General features: G+C 45.4%; 1 protein-coding gene across 30 annotated transcripts in view; it reads right to left on the reverse strand.

The window, feature by feature from the left end:
* The window catches only part of Eif4g3 (eukaryotic translation initiation factor 4 gamma 3), a 212,567-nt gene that overhangs the window by 74,662 nt on the left and 112,378 nt on the right, over positions 1–25,527 (reverse strand). For 24 of the 30 annotated variants that reach the window (XM_085838779.1, XM_085838778.1, XM_085838802.1 and 21 more), the window contains 2 exons: positions 9,829–9,937; positions 3,933–4,757 (listed from right to left, as the gene is read on the reverse strand). In XM_085838779.1, the coding sequence (XP_085694905.1) occupies positions 3,933–4,757; positions 9,829–9,937 (934 nt within the window). The remainder of the gene's footprint in view (positions 1–3,932; positions 4,758–9,828; positions 9,938–25,527) is intronic. The other 6 variants (XM_085838780.1, XM_029476719.2, XM_085838788.1 and 3 more) reach the window with 3 other exon arrangements.

The raw sequence follows: 25,527 nt of genomic DNA on the forward strand, positions 1-25,527 counted from the left end.
GAGGGCTACACAAAGCTCTCCTCTCAAAAAATCAAAAACCACAAGACAAGGCAGCAGGCCGAGGAGGTGAGTATAAAGGCTGGTTCCGCCACAAACTGAGCAAGAGGCTGCCGAGGTAAGGTCCCATTTCCTCTGTGGTGGTAGGGTTGCTGAGAGGGCTGACAAAGTCAATACCACAGTGCTTCAAAAATAACAAGCCTTGGGCTGGAGAGACGACCTAGAGGTCCTGAGTTCAATACCCAGCAACCACATGGTGGCTCACAACCATCTGTAATGGGATCTGATGCCCTCTTCTGGTGTGTCTGAAGAGAGCAATGTATACACATTAAATGAATCTTAAAAGAAAAAAAAAGTCTGGACCCAGGTTCTCAGTTCCTGAGATATAAGATAGCATATTTTCAGGAAGGCGTGTTGAATACATGCATCATGAACAGACACATTCATGTAAGACAGAAGGCTGAAGAGGGAGCTGAGTAGGGGGAGCTCAAGGGCTCAACAACGGCAGGAACACACAAGGACGGGGCTGCACACGAGGAGCACGAGGACTGCTGCTGTCTGTCAATCCGTGTTCCTCACTGATGTCACCGCTTATTGGTGGTGGTAAGTGGAAGCCTTAACTATAACACTGACTGCTCTTCCAGAGCGCCCAAATTCAACCACTGAGCCATCTCCCCAGCCCCAGTTTTGTAAAAATGAGGTCCTTACTAGAAGGGAGAGATAGTATTGCTCAACTACCGACAGACTGCTCAGCAGACACATGTTGAGAAGATACACATGTTATAAAAAGAATCCTATTTCAATTACTGAAACACACAGCACAGGCATGAGAACAGACCTGTTACTTTTCTCTGTAACGTATTGCTTGGGTTTAGTCATCTCCATGAGAAGCTATATCTAATCACGCAGCACACACACCATGACACAACAGGGCTAACTTTATATGCAAGCTAGTTTTATGTTAACCTGACACAAGCTAGGCTTTGGAAAGAGGGACCCTTAACTGTGAAAATGCTTCTATCAGACTAGCCTGTGGGGCATTACATAAGAGAAAAAAAAAAATACTGAGCAAGCCAGGAGGAAGTCAGTAGGCAGCTCTCTCGTCCACGTCCGTGCCTCCTTATGTCCGCCCGGACTTCCCTGCAGGATGGCCTACAAACTGTAAGATGGACAGAACCCAGCTAAGGCCATTCACCAAGGATTCTTCATCATAAACAATCAACAGAGTCCCTTTATGTAGGTTAACACCTGAGAGGTTTGAAGAGAGTGGGAAGTCAGAGAACCATCCAGAACCCCCCCCCCCCCCACCACCACCACGCTCAGAGTAGGGGATGGAGTAACAGTGAGTTATATACAAAACTATCCACTGGAAGTGTCCATCTTAGCACACACAAATTATATGAGGAAAAGAAGGCGCAACAACTGTCTCCGTAGCAAGGGTGACGCCTGAGAAAAGGCTTTATAGAAACAACAAAATGATCTGGAGACTACAATGCAAGTATTGAGCACTTAGATTGAGACAGGAAGCTGGAAGATTCCCGACGACCTGTAACTTCATGACAAGCCTGACTGCACGCTGACAGACATACTCCCCACTGCCCAGACATTTGACAGCTGCCGTGGCAATGAGTGAAAAGATTCATTAAAAGGTGTGGAGACTCACTTCTGTGATCCTAGCCAGGAAGATTTCTGTGAGTTAGAGGCCAGCCTGAGCTACATAGTGATCTCCACATTAGCCTAGAATATAGTTGAGATGTCTCCAATACATACACTCAGACTCCTGTAAAAACAGCCCCAAAAGACTGTGATCTCTATGAGATGACCCCTCACACCTTTTCTTGGTTCTGTTTTGTTTTGAGGCAGGCAGGGTCTTGTTAACATAACAAGCCCTAGCTGACTGAGAACTTGCTCTGTACCCCAGGCTAAGCTCTGACTAGTAGCTACCTACTTGTATCAGCCTCCTGACTTTGGGGATTGCAAACATGTACCACCACATCGGCTTCTTTTAACCACCACACACAACTGATGGACATGAAATGACAGTAAATTCTCTCACAATTCCTCTTCATGACCAAGAATAAGTCTTGAAAAAAATAATGAAAGATGTATGCTGAAGAAAATGAGTTTGTGCATTTTCTTGCACTAGTTAGGGAAGAATGTGTATTTTCAAGACCTTAGAAGCAGTACTGAAGGCTTCGGTGTACAAAGGAAAAAGCCAGGGCTTTAGATAGGGACAATTCAACAGGCTGTCTGGAAGAAGGTGTGTTAGCAATGGGTCTGTGGAAAGAGGTTACTCTGAACACATCTGCATAGTCATCAGATCCAGCTATTCAGTAGTTCACACTTGCCTGGCCTCAAACAGCGTAGCAGATGTGCCCCATGAAGATCCAAGCAGAACTTGAGCTACTTGAAGCTTGGTGAGGCGCTTCCTGACCCACAATTTATCAAGATAAACTTAGTAAAAATAGTTTCTCAGCTAAACTATCAGGAAAAAACAAGAGGCAACCTGATGTTTACAGCCCTGGGAAATGATGCATACTGAAATACATGCCTCTCTAGCATGGAGAATGCTCATTTGTAAACAACTCACCTGCTACATGTACCAAAGACAACCTACACAGCACCGGACAAGGTGCAGAGGAAGGCTTGTGCCAACTTGGACAAGGTAGTGTTTACTTATTCTGGGTCACTCTCCGAAGAATCAGACCAGTAAGATCCAGGAAAACTTGGGGGTTAAAACTGTTGAAACTCTGAACTAAAATTTAATAATTTCATGCTGGAGAGATGACTCGGGTCCATTTCCTGGCACCCACACGACAGCTCACACCCATGTGTAACTCTAGCCCCACACGACAGCTCACAGCCATGTGTAGCTCTAGCCCCACACGACAGCTCACAGCCATGTGTAGCTCTAGCCCCACACGACAGCTCACAGCCATGTGTAGCTCTAGCCCCACACGACAGCTCACAGCCATGTGTAGCTCTAGCCCCACACGACAGCTCACAGCCATGTGTAGCTCTAGCCCCACACGACAGCTCACAGCCATGTGTAGCTCTAGCCCCAGGGGGTCTGACTTGTTTTCTCACCACAAGCGTGTATGTGGTATCACGCATGCGCGCACACACACACACAGAAGCAAACGGTCATACACATAAGGTAATCTTAAATTTTTTTAATTGATTAAAAAAAAGAATCTAGTCATCAGACCCATCTGATCCTAGGTGATATTACTAAAAAAAGAAAAAACTGACTTGAGGAAGAAGTGACTAGAAAAAAACTTAAAAGGAAAATAAAACTTTCTTGTCAGTCTAACCGAGACAGGGGTCTGTCTCTACACAGCCCAGATAGCCTGGATGTCACTTTGCAGAAAGAGCAATCTCAAATTCAAGAGTGACCGAGCCCTCCTGCCTCCACGTCCAGAGTGCTGGAGTTACCGGTGTACACTATCAGTGAAACGTTTCAAAGAAAAAGTGAGACATTAAAGAATCTAACCAAAGGGGGCTTTGCTCTTCAAGAGGAATTGTAACTCTGCGGGCAATTTCCCTGACCAGTTCTCCATCCAGGACTCAGTTACACATGGCTGGCTGGCTTAGAATCCTGAGAAGACAGGGCTGGAAGTGAAAGACCATGCTGATTTCCATTCTAGTTTCGAAGCAACAGAGCAAAAGGCTGAGGACATGAGTTTAAGAAACAAAAGTAACAATGCAGAGAAACAGATACCTTGGCGGCATTTAGTGTATTTTAGACAATGGAGTAACTCTTTTGCAGGCTGTACTAAAAAACAAGCACACCACTGAAGAAATCAGACTAGGAATTTCAGCATTCATTCGGTGTTTCTGGAAGTCAAGGAAAGTAGCCAATTAAAAAATAACTCCACCACTGGCTCTTCCTCAGCGGCAGCAAGCACGCGACCACCACGGGCAGAGCAGCTTACCTGGGGCGGGGCTCCTTCCTGAATGTAAGTTCTGGGGATCCGCAGTCTCTTCTGTTTGCCCATCTGATTCTGACTCCGCTTTGTCCTGCATCTCCTTTGCATCCTTGCTAAGGCAAGTTCTCAGGCTTTCTCCCTCATCGGCGACTCTCTGGACCTCAGTGGCAGCAGCCGGAGAACGAGCAATGGCGGCAGACAGGACAACTGGAGGACAAGGAGGAGAAGTGGGGGGAGTCGGAGGAGCTGGGGAGAAGGCAGGCAGCATGGACGGGGCAATGGGAGTCGGCGTACACTCCACTTTTAATTCTTCCTGGGGATGTTCTAGAATCTCCAACTCGAGAGTCAATGGCAGCACTTCCTGTCTCAGCATGCCCACAGTGTTCTCCTTGGCTGGTAATTTTTCACCAACTCCATTCACTTCATTAATTAGGAGAGTACTAGAAATTAGCTGACTATCATGAGGTGCTACGATACAGGGTTTCTTGCATATATCACTGTTATCTGTTAGTGAAGGGCCTGAGGCTGCTGGGCCAGACGTGGGGCTGGGGACAGGAGGTGCATCTTCTTCTTTGGAGGAAGGAAGTCCACACTTGTCCCCAGCCGTGAACAGCGGCTGGCTGCTAAGGGCAGCGGACATGGGCGAAGGAAGTGAACTCCGGGCAAGTGGAGGAAGGCTGGTGGGTGATGAAGTCCGAGGAGGCTCTGGGGTGGGCTCTCCTGCAGCAGTCTCAGGCATCTGGCCTGCTTGCTCTTTCTTCTCCCCACTGAGCACGAGCCTAAGGACCGTCGAAGGAGACTGGAACACTGGATCTGGTTTTGGCTTTTCTTCTGGGGGAAAAGAAATAAAATATTTTAAGAATAAGTTTGAATCATATAATACACAGTACTGCCTTAGGCCAAGTCTGTCCATCACTTACCCACACTCATGGGAGGAAAAGGGACCAAAATATGGGACTCCAAAGACACTGGCCTGGTTGGTCTCTCGTTACACTTCCTAGGCCTTGGTCTCCAGGACACTGACACGTGAGACTTGCTTAGGCGTAAGACAGTTTGCCATATGGTGATGGCAGGAGAACAAGAGGAGACCTCATAGAAGCTAACATTAGATCTTCCCCATTCACCTTACTATATGTACCCTGTGCTCATGCCTCAGCCTACAGAAGGCTGGGATTATAGGCGTGGGCCACCCCACCCAATTGAGCGCAACCATTTTAAAGAGAAAACAGCTCCCACCTCTTCTCTCTCTCTTTTTTTTTTTTTGGTTTTTCGAGACAGGGTTTCTCTGTATAGCCCTGGCTGTCCTGGAACTCACTTTGTAGACCAGGCTGGCCTCGAACTCAGAAATCCGCCTGCCTCTGCCTCCCGAGTGCTGGGATTAAAGGCGTGCGCCACCACGCCCGGCTCCCACCTCTTCTCTACCTTGCTTCCTGCGACTATTTTTCTAGTAGGGGCACACTACTATCCAGGTACAACAGTATGAAGACCAATAATCAGAAGCCAAACTATTATAAACTCCCCAAGCACTTTGACATGAACGGTAGTTTCCAAATTAACTCTCCTTTCACTGAAAAGGTTCTAACCAAAACCGGCAGCAGTGTAGAAACAAAGTCATAGGTTTCCTCAAAGGGAACCAAGGTAAGGAGCCACTAAAGCAACCACTGGACTTTAACTCATGGGAAACATGTATGTATGTGTGTGTGTGCGTGTGCGTGTGTAGAAACATAATCTGTGTATGGAGAAAAGAAGAAAAAGTAGAAAATGATAACCATAAAGAAAAAGGAGTGCTAATCAACTGAGTTCTTGGCGTCCAGGTTAAGAACATGGGAGTCACTGTGAGAGGGAGCTCCCTGATGTCCCCAGCTTGCGGGCGTCCTTACGTGTCCAGTTCTCTAAAACTGAGAGACTCTCCTCTCAATGCAGCCGCACCCATGAAAATGACTCCAGCAATGTAAAGTCTGTGAACGAGCGAGAACACGGCCACGTAGGGCAGAGCAAAGCAGAGCTGACGTATCACCATGCTAAGGCGAGCTCTTACCAGCTTCAGAATTCACTCTAAGTGCCGGGATGGGAGCTAAGGCATCTAGCTACAAGACTGACCTTTCTCATTATCCTAGCAGTAAATGCTCAACTCCAATCTTCTCAGGTTAAGTGGCAGGGCAGATAAAAAATTCATGGGAACCATACGCGTTCATTATACACATGTGTTCTTCGTTGATCTTGTTTAGTGGATATTTATTTATTACATAGCTCTGAGAAACTCCCCCACCTTTTAGGTCTGCTACCCAGGCCACACACAGCACATGGGTCCACTTGGTAACTTCAAAAGCTACTCCTGCAGTTGCTTCTACATGTCTAACTGTGGGAGACACATATTTTTCTTTCATTTTGCTGATCCAGTTTCTATAATGGATTATCATTATTGTAAGAATGACCAACCAGTGGCCTAGACAGTGCTTATGACTGTTTCATGATCATCAAGCAGGTGCCATGGCACTTTACTAGGAAGAGGCCAAGACTGGCAGCATCCTCTATCTGAGGGGCACGCCTGCCCTGAATGCCAAGAGAACCCCAGCTGGCTCAGGGCAGAGTAACAACAGATGCCATTTCTGAATGCAGAGCAAACTCCTCCCAAAAATATGAAGACTGACGACTATAGGGACTGCCGTGTCCACCTCTCCTGACGACCTGGACCCTGGAAGCATTGTGCTGCACTGGCTCAAGTCTCTCTCAAGGAAGAGAAAAGCCTTCGTGCTCTCTGCTGTCATATGTGAACACCAAGCCAAGTTCCTCATGCATTTCATAGTTTTCCCTTTATAAACACTGTGTCACTGTCCGCATACAACACTAAACACATCTGCTCACGTGCTGGGTCCTGAGACAGCAGTGGAATAACAGCACAAGGTGGGCTAACGGCCCGGCAGGATCATTCCCTTCACTTCTTACCCCTCCCCAGGATAGACTACTTACTTACTGTGTTCATGGTTTACAAAAGAGGAAACTGAGGCTTAGAGATCAGTTCTGGTCCATGTTTCTCTACTCAGGGGTGAGCAGGCCAGCAGGAAGGACATTTTGTTATCAGTTAAGACCTCAGCAGTGACAGACCCATTGACAAGACAGAAAACCAACCAACAGGGCAGAGCACATATTACTGTCTGGGGTACAATAACAGTGCAGTCCCGGGCCTAGAACTCTGCATGTAGACAAGGTCAGACTCTGCCCAGAGCTGTGTGCAAGCACACCCAGCTTACAAGTCTTTAAGTAAGTGCATCTCTCTACACTTACCCTAAAAGGTATTTCATGTCTGAAAAGTAAGCATAAAGAAAAATGCATAATCAAAAAAGAACAGAATAAAAACTCCTACCTCAAGAGCCCTTTCTAGCAGCATTTGAGTTACAACCACTAGCAGCACACAGCTGCAAGAGCCCCTGAGGCTGGGGTGCATTAGTGGGTGAGAAACCTGCCTAGCAGGAGTGACACCCAGGATTCCATCCTTAACACCACAGGAGTTGGGAGAGGTGGTACACATCTCTAATTTAAGAACCCAGGACATATGGCAGAAAATCATGAGTTCAAAGTAATACTCAGCGACAGATGGGGCTAGAGGCCAGCCTGGGCTTCGGGAGGCCACACTTCAAACCCCAAACAAAAGCCCACCTAGTCTGAAAATCACTTCACATATTGGCAATCTATGAGAACCCCCAAGAAATTTTCCTCGATGTGACAACTACTTCAGTCACAAAGGGCTGCCCATTGGCGCTCTCATATGTACTTAAAACACAGTACTCAAAACACAGTACTCTCAAGACAGTCTAAAACATTTGCCAATCCATCCACACCTGTATAGCAGCCTGAAAATTTGTTTTGTTAATTCAAATTTCTTATAAGACATGAAAGCAGCTAAGGGGATTATAGAATTTTCCATTTTCCCTTCCTGAAAATATATATAGACCTAATAGTGTCAAAATAGAAATATTTCATATTTTTAAAATTTGAGCAGTCTTCTTCCCTAAACAACTTCAAATAATGTTGTCAGGCTGGTCTGAACTCTTATTCCCTAGTATGATATGGATGTTTTTATAACGAAGCCTCGTTGTGGAAGTAGTATGCAAAGAAGATGTATTCAACAGAGTTGTGCAGATACACTCAGTGTGCCCGGCTGGATTACATCTGTACAAAAGTGCACGAAAATTTTAAAGAAAATCTACTAAAGACTATTCATCACTATGAGTAAAATCATACAAGAATGTTTGCTTCAAATGTCTTACTGCCGGGCATAGCAGCACACCGCTACAATACTAAAGGCAGGACGTCACAAACCTGAGCTCAGTTCTGGGTATATATAGCGAGTTACCAAATGACTTCAAAACCAGATCCTGTTTCAAACTTTTCTTTTTGAAAGTGCTTTAATCATTGGAGATAAAAAGCAGTTTCCTCCAAACCTACCTCACCCTCCGCAAGGCCAATGGCTCTGGTACCTAGAATTCAGCACTGAGCACACATAAACCTTCTACATGTCTGACTGCTGCAGAGGTGACAGTCATTAAAAGCAAGCCAGCTAAGGGTTTTTTATCTTTTGGTTTGAAATTATCTTATAAAGGTTTAATGCTACTGTCAATACTCAATGGAGAGGGAGGGTCTTGTATTTCACAGTATATTGTGGGAAAACTGAAATCAGCAGGTGTGGAGGTTCCTATCTGTAATCACAGCTCTCAGGAGGCTGAAGAATTAGAGGCCTGCTCATGCTACATACAAGGTCCAGGCCAGCCTAAGCTACAGTATTCAGACTTTGTTTAAACAAAACCACCAACCAACAAACAAGCTTTTCAAAAAGCTTGAATGTAATTAATTTGTGTGAAACAAAACCCTTTGAAAAAGTAAAAAAAAAAAAAAAAAGCATAAAAAAGGAATCATGCTAAAATTAAGAGCATTTGCTCACATACTTATATTTTAAGGACCATTCCCAGTATCCGCAATAACATTTAAAAAGTTCTAGGATAGCCAGGGCTGCACAGAGAAATCCAGTCTTGAAATACAAAACAACAACAACCACCATCAAAAAACCCCAACTTCAACCAACACCCCAAAAGCTAGCTGTAGTAGACCTGATGAATGGAGACCTCAAAGAGCATACAATGGTGTCTGCCCACTGGGGAGTGAAGCCAGAAGCAGAAGAGAGCAACTGCCTGCTCCTGCTCCCTTTTCCTACTGAGCACTGGACACAAGCTCCACAAAGGCAAAGCGAAATCCATCAGTCAGGAAAGGAAAGACCACTTCTCACTTTTAAGGATCAGCTTTTTTCTTCAAAAGGCATCGTATTTGCTTTCGATAAGCACATGGCAGCTTGTGCCCTGCTCAGTAACAGAAGCCTGGACACTGTTCCTGCATCAGCAATGATGGAGGAAAAGCTGTCATTTACACGTGGGTGGGAGAGTCCTCCCCAGACCCCTAATCCTGGTAGAAAAAACTGCAAGGCCCAGGTGGGGGCCCCAGCAGGACATCACAGCCAGGGCCCCTGTCTGCTTCCAGAGCTCTCTTCAGCTCCTTGCTCTCTCATGGGGTCTGGTGCCTCAGGCTTATAGGAAACATGTTATCTTTTCTGAGAAATAGCAACTACCCCATGGAATGGTGAAAATACACATCTGTGCTGCTCTTGTAAATCCATATATAGAGATATATGCTTTGATTACTCTCCTCAGGCTAAGTGTTTCCTCACACATAGATAGCAACAGCAAGGCAGGTGCAATGCAAGACCCTTCCCCTCCCTTCGTACAAGCTCACTTTCTACCTTAGATTTGCTACAGAGCAGTCAGAGTAACCCTCGGGTGTCTGACGGGACACCGTGAGCAATGTCATTATACAAGAGACTAAAGTTAGAGGGAGGAAACAGTCATACACAAACCTTGCTTCTGGTCGCTAGCTGCAGTGACAGGGGTGCTGGCAGCAAGATGAGCGCTCTCCACAGTCCCATATACCACAGGGCTGTGCTCAGGGACCTGGCTGGGCAGCTGCTGGGATTTGAAGTACAAAAAAGGGTGATAATGAGCACGCAAACATAAAAACTAGCAACATGGAAGCCAAGCAAGGAGGGGAGGCAGAGGGGGCGAGAGGTCACAAAATTGAAAGGAAAGTGGGGTGGGGGTGTATACAGGGCAATTGAATAAAAACAGGGGAGAGGAGGACAGAGGCAGCGGGGAGGGAGGAGAAGAGACGATTACTATTAACCACGGCACGGCAGAGAAGACAGCACAAGCACCCACACAGCCACTCCAGTGACCCTTCCTGCCTCAAGCTCCACTACAGCAGTCATGGCTGCCACAGCGGGACAGGATTCAACATCCTCCCAGACTGGCTAAAAGTTCTGTCAGCTCTCCTTGTAAAATCCTGAGCAAAGCACTTCATCTGCCCGCAGAGGGCAGACCAAGCACACAAGCGTTTGCTATCCAGTGACTGACTGAGCCAAGCGTGTGGAGAGGCCCTGATGGCTGCCACAGCCGCTGAGCTCTCCGATGGACTGCAATGTGCAAAGTAGCTGAGGTCCCTGCCACCTTCACTATGGAGCCAGCACCGTGGAAGCTTTGGAGAATCTGAAAAGCAAGCCAAAGCTCTGGCTTCTCACAACAGGGGAAACTCCCATTTTATATTTGGCCATTCTCTGGTACTAAAAAATGCCTGCTAAACCTGGAGTAAGCAGGCTGAGGAAACTAGAGCCATTGTGCAACTTAGAGCGAACAGCAACACAAGGAAGGATAGGTGCTCCAGGCAGGTGCACAGATGCACAGTTACACAAAAGCCACAGAAGAAAGCAACATCTCCCGAGGGCGAAGGCCCATTTTGGTATCTTCTACTGAATTCTACAGAAACTGCCCTAGAAACCTTTCTTTCCTACTACAGGCAGGGAGGGGGCAGTGCAGGATGATTAAGATAGGGGCTACTTAAAGGGGAGGGCTAGCAAAAACTACTTTCAGTTACATGTCTTAAACTTCTTAAAGTACAACTAGTTAGCACTTTAGTTAATTAAGTACTTTAATCCCAGTACTAGGACGACAGAGGAGGTGGTTCTCGGGAGTTTGAAGCCAACCTGGTCTACAGACTGAGTTCAGGACTGCGAAAAGAAATCCTGTCTTGGGGAGAAAAAGTGGAACTATAAATGTGAAAGATCACTTATAATAGATGATAAATAACACTGCTGTCTAGGGTGTGCAAGATGTAATTTATACACAGCTGTACGTGCAGAGGGTAAAGTATCATGAGAAAGGAGACAATGCCACAGCTTTGCAAATGTATTACTCCGTCACACTGCTCACACTGCACAATTATTTCTCCATAATGGCTACTAAAACAGAGGAAAGATAAAGTCGCTATTTTTATTTTGAACCACAGAGAAAGAAATGCAAACTGCCACAATTATCCTGAGTCCTTGAGTTTCTGGGGAAACACATATTAAATAGGAAATTAGGAAGGCCTCAGAGTCCAAATTTAAAATGTTGATTCTGTTCAATTCTATGGGCCAAAGAGAGATAAAAAGGAAAAGAATCCAAGTTATTTAGTGTTTTAATAAACATTTAACTACACACAGAAGAAAACTTTGTATGCTTTGTTTATTAAAGAGAATACCACGGACTACAGCTTGTCAGAAGGTCAGGTGAGGACCCTTCTTCTTAATACCTGGGTTGACAAGTATCACATAAACGGCTTAGGGTGGTAAGCAGCTACGTAGACAGACCCATGAATCTCTAAATACCAGAAGTCCATCTAAAATGCCTTAAAGCCATATGAAAGAAATAACTACTATTCGCTTGCTTAATACAAGCTCTTCCTGTAGTGCCCAGCTAGCTTTGAAGACATGCCCTCAAACAGTCTACAAGTCTCAGCCTGGCTGTGGCTGGGAACCTGGTGCGGGTCTCCAGCATTGCAGAGGAGCAGTCCGATCACTAGCCCTACAGACATTTAAGAATTAACAGCCCTAGGAAGCAGAGTCTTCAGAAAGGGAGGTTAGAGAAATGTGTCACTTAGTAAAGCCGTGTGTCACACAGACGTAAAGACCCGAGCACTTGTGGAAAAGGCAGGTGTGGAAGCGTCACCTGTAACTCCATGGTCAGGTGAGGGAGGCAGCAGATAGGCAGAGCACATTAGTCCTTGCTCAGCCAGCCTAGCTGACTGGTTCAGTGAGAGATTACAGAGAGGGGGAGGGGGAGAGGGAGGGAGGGGGAGGTGCAGGAAGCTATCCTATCCACACATCAGGACCCTAAAGCCCGTGGAAAAGCACCAGAGGGCATTGCCATGCTCTCAGCGTGGGGACAGAGTGCACACTGGTAGATCACTGGCTCGCCAGCCTTACCTAATACATCAACTTCAGGTTCACTGAAACCATGTTTCAAAGAAAAAGGCAGACAGTGTGATAATTTGAATAATCAATCACTTTCTTATTGGATTTAAGGTCTATTCTGAGACAGAGCCATACCTAAAATTGCTAAAGTCACCAAGAACTTGAACCTAGATGCCCATACATAGGCCCTGAGGGAGCATGTGCGGCTGCGGTTCTTGAACAAAGCAACAGAAGGACTCTTAAGAACAAAGAGCTATGGCCACAGACCAGTGCTTGGCTCAGCCCTCTTCAGAGGCGCTTCCTCTTGCAGTAGACAGGAGAGGAAACAAAGTCTCTTAGCTGGACAAAGAGCAGAGAGTGAGAGACTCCAGACACTCAGCTCTAAATGGGATGTCTTCATCAAACCCCTTCCCACAGAGCTCAGCATCTATGTGGAAGTTGCTCAGAAGTAGACACATATGAACCCCATTTTTGGTGGAGGGAAGGGGCAGGGCGATGGGTAACTTCTCCACTGCCGGTGAAAACAGCCAAATTAAATCAGATTAGATTAGATTAAAGGCAGGTTTACTGGGAAGGTGCTCTTGGGCAAGTTCACTGGCCCCAAGGATAGAGGCTGGGGGGGGGGGGTGGCCTTAGAGGGATGGGGGGAGGGTACAGGATGGGGGGAGGAGGAGAAAGAGCTCACCCATAAAGAGAAGAGTGAGAAACCAAAATGTAGTGATAAGAGCTAGAGAGATGGCGCAGAGGTTAAGAGCACTGACTGTTCTTCTAGAGGTCCTAAGTTCAAATCCCAGCAACCACATCGTGGATCACAATGAGATCTGATGCCCTCTTCTGGGGTTTCTGAAGACAGTTACAATGCTCTTTCATATTTAAATCTTTAAATAAAAAAATTAAGGGGGGGGTTGCTGGAGAGAGCTGGTTAAGCTGGGGTTGCTGGTTAAGAGCACTGACTGCTCTTCCAGAGGTTCTGAGTTCAATTCCCAGCAACCACATGGTGGCTCACAATGATCTGCAATGGGATCTGATGCCCTCTTCTAGTGTGTCTGAAGACAGCTACAATAAATGAGATAAATAAATAAATCTTAAAATAATGATGATGATGTCAGGATTACATAGGGAGGAACCTCTGGGAAAAGGGCAGCCCAACCTCTGCCCTGATAAATTCAGGATTGCATGCAGGGGATGCCAGGTAGGAACTGAGGGATGCTGGGAGAACTGGAGGCCAGGTCTGCAGTGATGTGTAAAATATGCACCTCAGCCCCTTGTCTCAGGTCTGAAACCAAATGTGTGTGTGTGTGTGTGTGTGTGTGTGTGTGTGAGAGAGAGAGAGAGAGAGAGAGAGAGAGAGAGACAGGACAGAGACAGACAGAGAGAGCACATGCAAACTTAAGCATGAATGAAGTTGGTGGATAGGGAGGTGGGGGTAAGAAATGGGAAAGAGTATGATTAAAATATATGAAAAAATTTACTAAAAAGAAAACAAAAATAAAGATGAATGCTGATCATGAGAAAACACACAACACTGTCTTCAGACCTCCACACACCCTCACATGATGGCCACTTGCACAAACGTACAAATTCACACTTAGCTGCACACACGCACACTGGCATGAACACACGTATACAAGCACACAGCTGAGTGTGTCATGAGTAAGCATGAATTTAAGGCCCTGCCACCTACTGTGTAAATCATGAGGAAATGCTGCCCCTGGCTCAGCTGGGTGAGCAAGAACTAAAGGGTCTGTACTACTGTCACCTTGAACACTTCATATTACATAATATGAAGAAAATGACAATACTAACATAGAAATACTTTAATCTTGTTCTTTATTAGTCTTAATCTGGCATAATCTCAATTTAATCACCACGAGCAGAACAGGGGTGTACCCTGTGTTCCTAAACCATGAATATCATGAATTGGTTCACTTAATGTGTCATAAAAATCAGGAAGTACATTAAATGCAGACTCTAATAGGAACATCTGGAAACACACAAAGAAAATGACTTCCAGCAGAAATGAAATAAATACATTGACACACTCGCAGAATCCCATACTCCTTACCTCAAGTAGGTAGGAATGAAAAAAAATTGTCCCCAAAGAGTGCCAGAAGCAACAATACAAAACCATAAAGATGCCAGATAATCACAATAGATTAGGACTAAGTCAGCAATCTCTCCTCAATGCTTCAACAGTTTACAATGTGTGCCAATGCTAAGTTCCATCCTGTTAAACCTTGATAAGATGCAGGTCCTCACTGCTAGGAGGAAACACACAGAGACCCACAGACTCAAACACAGTAAAAGGGGAATCTAAATCAGGGCATGAAGAGCTTCCAAGAACACACAGGAAATTACTTTCTAAACTCTGGTTAGGAGGATCACTCTTACTGAGGACTTGGGAGCAAAGAACAGATTCTTCCCAAGTACAAGAGGAATTCACTCCTCCTTAAACACCTTAACCCAGGGATTGTGGCTCAGCCCGGATTCCAGTACTCAAAAGAGGCTGAGACAGGAGGCCTGCCATAGATTCAAGCACAGCCTGCACGGTTAGCTTGTCTCATAATGTAGCAGACAGACAATAGCCACAAAGCACCGGAGGGTCTCATAGTAGGTGGCCAGCATGGCTGAGTGCAGCTGCCCCTGCACTTCTGAGACCGCATAGTTTGAGGACGGCCTGAGCTCCCAACTGGACTGTGGGCAAAGCAGCAGGATTGTAGAACTGCTCTTCATGCTTCTCTGCACAATTCAGCCGCTGCTTCTGTCCAGAAAGAGTGACTACTCAACAGTGTCCCAGCAGAGGGTTTTAGCAAGAGCAGCTCAGGGCGCACCAACCAGGTCTTGACTAGTCTATAATGTTGGAAGATTCTGAAATAGCTGGAGTAGAGGAAATCTAGAAAATAACCCAATACATTCATTTGTGAGAACTGTGTGGGTGGTGGGGCCATGAATCCTATATACTAGAGCAGACTCACAGTATCAGAGAAGACAGGGCAATAAAACTTGAAATACAAATACTAACAGCTCGTGCCCACCCTACTACCTGTGAGAAGAAGGCAAAGGCTTCCAACAGTCATGTGCAAATAACATAAGGAATCCTCATATAAAATGTCTCCCATATTTAATATGCATAGGTCCAACGAACATAAACAAGTATGGCCTTCACTGAGAAACACCCAAGACAAATAGCAAAATAATTTAATTTTAAAGATGCAATGAGAAAGAAAGAAAACATACTTCGGATGGACAGACAGACTCACAGACAGTTCTTTATCTGTGTGAACTGTGAACAAAACACTGGAATTTAGACAAATTCTCCAGAACGGAATGGACCTAACATCCAGTCAAAGGAAATAAATACCAAGACAAGGAGCACAAAGACTACGCACTGGCTCCACCTGGCTGTAAATGTGACACTGGAGGGCTAAAATGTGTTCAAAGGCAGCACAGTTGGGGTCTTATTGTCTGAGAGGCTGCATCTGGGGCATACAGTGAGCCTGCGCTGAGGAGGGGGGATGTGAATGGGAGCCCCTTGGCAAGTGGAGTGCAGAAAGCAAGTTCACTCAGGGTCTCTGAGCAGAAGACTATGAAGTGAATGATCGGCCTGGATAGCAATGGAACAAAATCAGAGTTCTGCTTCAGAAATGCGCTCGGCTGTTAAAGCCCGGGTGCTCCTGAAGAAGCTGTAGCGTCAGTCCCAGGTGATCTGATGTCTTCTCCTGGCCTCCACAGGCAGAAATCAGACACAACACACAAATACACACATGCAGGAAAACCACTCCTACATACAAAATAATAAATGAATGTTTAGAATTTTAAAAGTAAAGATTAATTCTGACTGCTTGTGGAGGATTCACCGGGAGGGAAGAGAAAATAGGATACAGTTTGTAAGATTAATGCAGTCAGTGTGCAGGATGTGACGAGGGCCATGAGTGAATTTTACCTAGTACAGGTCTGTGACACACTAGGAAGCTCTGTGGAGACAGGAGGGTGAAAGAAGACAGGAAGACTTGGTGTCTGGGATGTATGAGGGAGGGAGAAAAGGCCCATGAGTTCCATCTTTAACTTTGAGATGCTGGAACATAACTAATTTTATGGAAACTAAGGACAAAGTTTTGCTGACACCATATGGAACAACGCTACAACCCATCACTTCCTAACCTGGGCGCAGCAAAAGCCATGCAGAGACAATGAAGGAGGGCTTCTCAGCAGAAGCACAGGGCAGAGACCATGATACATGAACTACCTGTGCTGTCTTGGATCAGGAAAGGGCTGTATTAAAGCCAAGCCCCCACATAAATCACTGAGGAGAAGTTAGACTGAGAGGCATAGAGGCAGAGGCAGAAGGCCAGCCTAGTGTAAATAGTGAGTTCTAGACTCTGCCATTAACAAAACAAACACAAAATAAGAAATGCATGTGTGAGGTTTCCTGCTAGAAGTGTAATGGCCAACACAGCTGCAAAGCCAGAGAAGGGCCTGACTGCTGGACTCCCAAGGGCTCCTGATATATTCAAGACAATAAGAATGGTCTTAGGTCCCAGTGTGGTATCAATCACCCTTAGTTTCAACATCTGTTAGTTTGGGGCCAGCCTAGTTTATAAAGTGAATTCTAGTCCAGACAGGGCAAAATAGATCATGTCTTCTACCAAAACCAAACAAACAACAAAAACCCATCAAGCAATCAGTAGGTCTGTTAATGAATGCACACTCTCCCTCAGGGCTGCTTGCCCACCTGCCCACCCTCCTCCTTCTTGCTACCTCTTCCTTCCCATTCACCTTCGCATTGGAATGATAAAGGAAGGCCTGAGCCCGGAGCACTGTGTTCTAGGGCTTTTTTGCCTTCAGAATCACGAAACAACCTTCTATGGTTTATAAATTACCCAGCCTATATAGTATTTTGTCACAGCAACAAAAACCAAAGTAAACCATATGTCAAGGAATGCCTTTAACATATTTAACATATTTTTTGCTCTTGCAAAAAACTCAAATATTAGCCCAATACAAATATGTAAAAGACAAATAATGTATATGCACACAGAAATTACAAGACAATAAAAACTCTTCACTTCAGAAATCTATAAGAACTAAGTATGATTATTTTTTCTAATCTGTCAGATAAAAAAATGATAAACAAGGGGAATGCTCTGATACTGAAGAAGTATTAAAAAAGTATAGCAAAGTAAAAACAAAATTCGAGGCTTTTGGGCCCAGGCTTGGGAGTGTAGCCTTTGTGGCTTAGTGCTCCAGGTACTGGTCATAAAACAGATAGCGACATTCCTCCACCTACCCGCTTCCTGGGTTCAATTCAAAGAATGGCACCCTGACCATTACTGGAACCTGCAATGCAAATGTGCTATCTTTAGGGGCTCTTAGATTGTTAGGGGCTCTTAGAAACTGTCTTGAGAGATAACCTGACACTTGTGACTTTATACTTCCTTGTGACTCTTAACTGGTATTTTTGGTATTTTCCAACAACACCCTCCCCACCTCCATGAATTGTGGTTTCTTCCTTTAAATACCCCCTTACTCAGCTACTCAGGGCGCCATGGTCCTCTACCCCTGCGTGGTGTATGACCATGGGCCCGAGAACGCTCTCGAATAAAAATCCTCTTGCAGTTGCAGCAAGACCGTTTCTTGTGGGTGATTTTGGGGTGTCACCTCTCCTGAGTCAGAACGTGAGGGAGTCCTTACGTTGTGGGTCTTTCATTTGGTGCATTGGCCTGGAAACGCGACCACCCCTCACATCTGAGAACCGACTTGGAGGTATGGGGATCCCCTCTTGTGTGTGTGCCGGCCAGTGTCTCTGTTTTGAGTGTCTGTTTTCTGAAACGAACATTGGAACATGTGCTTGTTGTGTTGGGTTGTTTGTGTCTTGTCCTATGTTTCTGAAGCATGGCGAAGTCTGAGTTCGGATCCATCTGAGTTTATTATACTGGTGTTTGTAGACGATGGGGTGATGGGGTCTGAAATGCGCGAGCGGTCGGTATTTGCAGCTGTCCTTTTGGGCCGTAAGGACCGGAGGACTGTGGTCGGCAGACGTGCTAGGAGGACCACAGGCTGTGGCCCCGGGGGACGCCCTGGGAGGTAAGGAGAGCCAGAGACGCCTGGCCGTCTCCGGATTGGTCAGAGGGACCGAGTTCTGTTGAAGCGGAAGCTTCCCCCTCCAAAATCGTCTAATTCTTTTGCCTGCTTGTGGAGGACAAAAAAGGGTCGAATGTGTCTGGATCTGTTGGTTTCTGTTTTATGTGTTTTTGTGTATGTGTTTAGAGCTATGTAAAAATCTAGAAAAGTAAAGGTAATTCTCATAGGTGCTTTATACCCTGACTAGAGATAGTTTACACCTGAGATGTGAGAGAATGGGTTTTGAGAAAAGCAGTACTCTCCGACTATCTGGGGATAATTTGGTAAAAAATAAAATAAAATAAACAGTATTAATTGGTCTTTGGAGCCCTGCACCTGTAGTTAGGAATCTAGTGTGGCTAGAGAAGTCCTGCTAGGAGCTGATTATAAATGCTGCTCTTATAGGGACCAGCAGCTTCTCAAGTTCTACAAAAATCTCTGTGCTTGTGATAATTAGATTCATCAGGTGACAAGGTGCTCCTCTCTTGAAGTTACAGCTAGAAAAATTAAAAATTTTGGTTGGTTTAAATGAGCAAATGTATGCGGCCATTTCATTTTTGTTTCTAAATAGTTTCAAAAGTATAAATATGTTTTTATATGTCTTGGTTATAGATTAGTGGCTCATAAGTTATTAGTTATGATTAAAAATTTGTAACATTGGTAACAAAAAGTTGACTTAAAACTGGTAACTCTGGGTTAGAGTAATTTAGAACTACAACATGCAGCATGAGACAATCCATGGGAACAGGTCTCTAAAGATACGCCTAAATTAAGTAATATTCTATGTAATTCTTATCCTAGAAATCCGATTTATAAAAGATAAGATTTAGGGAAGTGTCTTTTTGAAATATTGGCGGCTACACCTTCTTGTGTTTGTGTGCAGGAACAGGCCACCAAAATTTGTAGCAAGTAATGTTTTTAGAGTTCATTTTTAAAGAAAAAACTAGATTGTTTTCACTGTTAAAATTGGGTTTTGCTTCTCAAAATTGTGGTTGTACTCTTATGTTACAAGAGAAATTAAAGGTTTCTCCCAAATCGCAGCCACCAGCCAATTCGGCTCCTCCAAAATCTATGAAGCCTCCTGAGTGGCCTAGTCCACAACCTTCCCCTTATCCACAGCCTCAACCCCAGCTGCCGAGGGAACCCTAAACCCCTCGGGGTATCGAGAGGCGGACCGCTGCGGGTACATGGAACTGCAGAGCACAGAGTCCGAGCGGACTCTGGTGGACCCGCCCAAACTTTAAACCCTTCAGTACTGGTCATTTTCCTCTGTTGGTATTTATAACTGAAAAACTAACCACCCCCTTTCCCAGGATCCCCAACGCCTCACAGGGTTGGTAGAGTTCCTTATGTTTTCTCATCAGCCTACTTGAGATGATTGTCAACAGCTGTTACAGATGCTCTTAACAACCGAAGAGCGAGAGAGAATTCTGTTAGAAGCTAGAAAAATGGCCCGGAAGCCAACAGCGGTTTACACAGCTACAAAATGAGATCTACATGGGATTCCTTTTGACTCGCCCCAGTTGCGACTGCGACATGGCTGAAGGTAAGGAGAGCTTGAAAATCTAACGCCAGGCTCTGGTCTCCAAGGTGCCTCGAGACAGGCCCACTAATTTGGCTAAGGTAAGAGGTAATGCAGGGGCCGATCGAACCTCCCTCAATGTTCCTTGAAAGGCTTATGGAAGTCTTCAGGCGGTTCACTCCCTTTGATTTTACCTAGGTAGAACTTCAGAGATTAGAAGGTGTATTATGAGAGGGAGACAGTTATGTGATTAGTGAAAGAGGCAGAAAAAGTGTGTGTGAGAGAGAGAGAGAGGCGGGAGGCAGAAGAAAGAGAAAACAGGAGGGATCTTAGACAAGAGAGAAATTTGATAGGAGAGAAAAAAAAAGACAGGATCTAGACAAGAAACCTGGGCAACTGAAGACCGAGCCTCAGACATGCAGGCCCCAAAGCTCAGGACAGGTAGAGAGAATAAATAGAACCATTAAGAGACCCTTACCAAATTGACAGCGGAGACTGGCGCTAATGATTGGATAGCTCTCCTACCCTTTGCTCTTCAGGGTTAAAAACACCCCTGGACAGTTTAGACTGACCCCCTTATGAATTACTCTACAGGGGGCCCCCTCCACTGGTAAAAATAGCCTCTGTACATAGTGCTGACATGCTGCTTTCCCAGCCTTTGTTCTCTAGGCTCAAGGTGCTCCAGTGAGTGAGACAGCGAGCAAAAAAGCAGCTCCAGAAGGCCTGCTCCAGAAGACCTGCTAGACATCTCCACGCAGAAAACCTTGAGACTCGGGTGGAAAGGCCCTTATCTTGTACTCTTGACCACCCTACTTTCTACCTTTATGAGACCCCTTTTGATTTTGCTTCTGCTTTTCATTATAGGTCCATGTGTGTTAAATAGGCAAGTCACCTTTATTAAAACAAGAATTAATGCAGTGTGGCTTTTAGTTTTGAGACAACAGTACCATGCCCTAAAGGATCAACTATGTCAGGGAGAAGATAGTGTCTAGTTCTAAGATTAGAACTATTAACTAGAAGAAGTGGGGAATGAAGAAGTATTAAAAAAGTATAGCAAAGTAAAAACAAAATTCGAGGCTTTTGGGCCCAGGCTTGGGAGTGTAGCCTTTGTGGCTTAGTGCTCCAGGTACTGGTCATAAAACAGATAGCGACATTCCTCCACCTACCCGCTTCCTGGGTTCAATTCAAAGAATGGCACCCTGACCATTACTGGAACCTGCAATGCAAATGTGCTATCTTTAGGGGCTCTTAGATTGTTAGGGGCTCTTAGAAACTGTCTTGAGAGATAACCTGACACTTGTGACTTTATACTTCCTTGTGACTCTTAACTGGTATTTTTGGTATTTTCCAACAACACCCTCCCCACCTCCATGAATTGTGGTTTCTTCCTTTAAATACCCCCTTACTCAGCTACTCAGGGCGCCATGGTCCTCTACCCCTGCGTGGTGTATGACCATGGGCCCGAGAACGCTCTCGAATAAAAATCCTCTTGCAGTTGCAGCAAGACCGTTTCTTGTGGGTGATTTTGGGGTGTCACCTCTCCTGAGTCAGAACGTGAGGGAGTCCTTACGTTGTGGGTCTTTCAATACTGCTGAGATGGAGAGAACCCAATATAGTCCAAGGGAAACTGTAACCCTAAACAGGTAGAGACATCATTCCGAATGTTCCACTTAGACACAAACAGGAAACAATTTGAAACAATTTGATGGCCTGTCAATTAAACTGTTTAACATACAAACAACGGAATGCAGGCAGTCCTAATGTCCCTTGGGAATTATACCTGTGGTAAAGCATGAAGCTGATTTCTCTATGATGCTGTGAGCTGGGCGTGGTGGCGCACGCCTTTAATCCCAGCACTCGGGAGGCAGAGGCAGGCGGATTTCTGAGTTCGAGGCCAGCCTGGTCTACAAAGTGAGTTCCAGGACAGCCAGGGCTATACAGAGAAACCCTGTCTCGAAAAACCAAAAAAAAAAAAAAAAAAAAAAAAAAGATGCTGTGGCAAATGGTTTACATAAACCCAAAGGCACAGAACATATGCGAATGCACGCATGCAAATGTATACATGCATATACATTCAGTGAGAGGGGTCAGAAAAGACCTCAGACCCGGGGCCTAACCTCCTGTACTTCTCTTTCCTCTTACTTCCAGAGATTGATCATCTGTACATGTACAGACATAAAGCTAGGTTAATTGTCGTTTGCACTTTTTTGTAGACAGGTCTCATGTATCCTAGGCTGCCTTGAACTCAATAGTTAGCTGAAAATGACCACAACTTCTGTTCCCCCTGCTCCTGCAAGCTCTGAGATACAGGCCATGTGCTACTTTGTTCAAGGAAGTTATTCTAACTTTCTAGACCTAACATAAAGGACAGATCGAAGATTCTAATTCTTCATAACAATGTGCATCAGTTTCTAGATGGTTACAGTCTCCACTCTCACTGCCTGGCATTCTTAAAACAGGTAGTAGTGAACAGGAACTGTGCACATGCCACCACCACAGCTGATTCCAGGGTCCAGAGGGCATGCTATTGGCTTAGGAGCAATTTACTAGGCTCCATCCAACAGCTAGCTAGCAACAGCTGCTCTCACCTCTCGCTCCCAGTACTGCCTGTACTGCCACCTGGTGAGAGTCAAGGGCAATAGCACGGAAGAGAACTGCTTGCTACCCAAGTCTCCTTCCTCCCCCCTCCATCTCAGTTCCTGTCTCTGTCTCCCCCCTCCCCTGAAGTGTTCCTGGTCAGCCTGTTTCTCTCTTCCAGCCCTTAACTGTCCCTCCCACCTCTCCCCATCTTCTTCTGCCCCCTTTCCAGGTCCCTGCTCCTCTCCCTTCCCACAATAAACCTTTAATACTAGGCCTGGCAAATTTGAGAGGGATCCCCTGGTGGAGGCCCGCCAGGAAGTCCCTTACTCCTGGCTCTAAAAGCAAAGACTAACTCACTCAGAGCTTGATTAACTGTAGTCTACAAAACTAGGAAAACAAAATCCAATGAGAATGATGGTTTTCATGACCAACCTAAAGCAAGCACACTGGCTAAACAACCAAACACTGGCTCCACTGGCTTCTACCTAAAGCAAGCACACTGGCTAAACAACCAAACACTGGCTCCATTGGCTTCTACCCAGAAGTGCAAGAAAACTCAGAATTGGTCTTAAGGCAGTGGGATTTCCTGACTGATTTAAGACAAATGGGGAATCTAAATTCTATCTGAAGATATTTTGCCAAAACCAGATCAAGCCAAAGTTATCACTTGGGTACAATCCATTCTAACAGCCTTTTTTTTTTTTTTGGGGGGGGGGGGCTTGAAGTAGAGTTTCTCTGTTGTAGCCCTGACTGCTCCCTGGCTTCTATCTCCCAAGTGCTAGGACTATAGGTGTGCACCACCACACCCAGTTCACAATTCACTCTAAATCCAAACAGTTAAGCATGCAACAGACCCTGTTCACCATGACATTGCATTTAAACACAAAGAATGCATGCCAGCTTAGCCCTTAAGGCTCGTCATATGAATAGTAACATTTCATTCAAGGGCTACTACTAACACTACCATACTAACAAGAACAATGCGACTTAATTAAATAACTCCCATCTTTACTACAATCACCATTTAAAACTACAAAAATATGCTTCTCAGAAGAGAGCAACCAACTTGCCAGTGCCAAGTTGGACGAGTTGGTTGGACATGGACGACAAGATCGCTATTTAAAAGTTAAAGCGGGATTTTCTTGTTTGTTTGTCCTGCCTCCAAATTGTACATGCAGAAACCTCCTTCCTGATGGAATTGCATACACCAATAACACAGGAGTGTACCTGTGCTGCCAACCCAGCACGAAACTATTAGTCTATTAGTTGTTAAAGCATGAAATGACTTGTCGCAGATTTCCATTTCCCAGAGGTGGTGTGTGTGTGTGTGTGTGTGTGTGTGTGTGTGTGTGTGTGTGTAGCTGTTCTGTAAGGGGCAACTCCCCTATGGCTCTGGCAATTCCCCAAACTTCAGAAGAAGATTTACATTCAAGATGTGCCAATGATTCAGTTTCCAACTTTTCCCTGACCTGTGCTCTTTGCCACAAAACCCTTTACCAAGTTTCAGCTACTATTTACTCGAAGGGTGATCCTAAAAGTGGTGAGAAAGGAGGGCGAAAGAAATAAGATGAACAGTAGTTTGTAAAATCTATTTGGGGGCTGGAGAATTGGCTTAGAGCTTAAGAGCACTTCTCACTGTTATAGAGGAGCCAGGTTCAATTCCTAGCACCCACGTGGTAGCTTCCATTCCAGGGGATCCAACACCTTCTGGTCTACACATCACTGACTACACGTGAACATTTTAAAATTCTACCTATCTAATCTCTTCTGTTCCTTTTCAGAGGCCAGTTGCTACGCAGCAGGTAATTCTGAGGATAGAAACCTCTCTTGGCCACTAATACCACCACCAATGGCCGAAGGGCTTGCTACTGGGGGTAGGGAGGATAAGACTGCTTCTTCTCCACTGTAGTTACACTGACTAGGCTGTGCTAAGAGTGGAATCTTTGTCTTTCAGGTGAAAAGCATACCGTTCTCTAAGACCTGTGCATACATCTACATCCACGCACGGTGACCATCTGGTGGGGCCATGGTCACAGGAAGCACACTTTCTAGTGTATGATACATAACACCTGTAGGAGGCACACAGAGGTCGTTTAAAAACTTACTAGGGAAGACAGCCTGTAGTTCCACCGACTCCTAGGGCAGACAGCAACAGGAAAAATTCCCTATGCCCCCAGGTTTTCGTCATGTGGACCCCAGGATCGTTCCTGTCAATGGACCCTCAGTGGCCACCTCTGGTGACCTTCAGTGACTCAGGCCTGCCATGAGTTCGATGCAGACTCCTTCAGCTTAGCTCAGTTAAGTTCTATGTCTGGCTGCTTATGAATCCCACTGGCAGAAAAGCCAACACATCCATGACTATGACAACACACCAAGACAAAAGAAGACCTGCCTCCTTCACCAGTCATCTTTCCTTACTACTGAAGTCCGTGGGTTGCCTGACAGAGAATAGGCACAGGCCTTACAGAAGGCATGGTCCAGTCTTTTCACCCGGTCTTTCTTCTCCTCTCAGCCCCACTGGTTGATCTCTTTGATGCCTTCATACTTCCTGTGACATGCTGACAGGACCCCTGAGTCTCACAAGATTTATGAGCAATGGTGTCTTGATTCAGTTATTGTGGGTTAACCTCCTCACTCAGCTGAGCCACAGACCTGCAGACCCAAGCCAAGCTAAATGTGCTGTCAGCCTTAAAAGAGAGCCTTAGAAACCACAGCAGGGGCTAAGTACAGCACTCAACTGTTTACTAACTTGTGTGTGTGTTATATTCCTACATTACATTTTTCTGTAAGGTGTCTATCTGTATCCCATTCTTGAACTCCCAGGACTCTCTAATACAGCCTCACCTAACCCACTAGTACTCGGTCTCTATGATCTGCCACTCTGTGTAGTCTATGCTGCACAACCCTGAACATAAACCAAGGGCAGCCTGGATGCCAGCAGTCATCTTTGCTATGGGCGCACAAGCAACTGTGTGGGACTTCAAAGGAGTTAAGTAATGGGATCCCACCTGCTATGAAGTCTGGTCAGATGCTAAGCAGGGTTAAAGCAC

Source organism: Mus caroli, unplaced genomic scaffold, assembly GCF_978045245.1.
Source record: "Mus caroli unplaced genomic scaffold, Mus_caroli_1 scaffold_6, whole genome shotgun sequence".
Taxonomy (NCBI): Eukaryota; Metazoa; Chordata; class Mammalia; order Rodentia; family Muridae; genus Mus; species Mus caroli.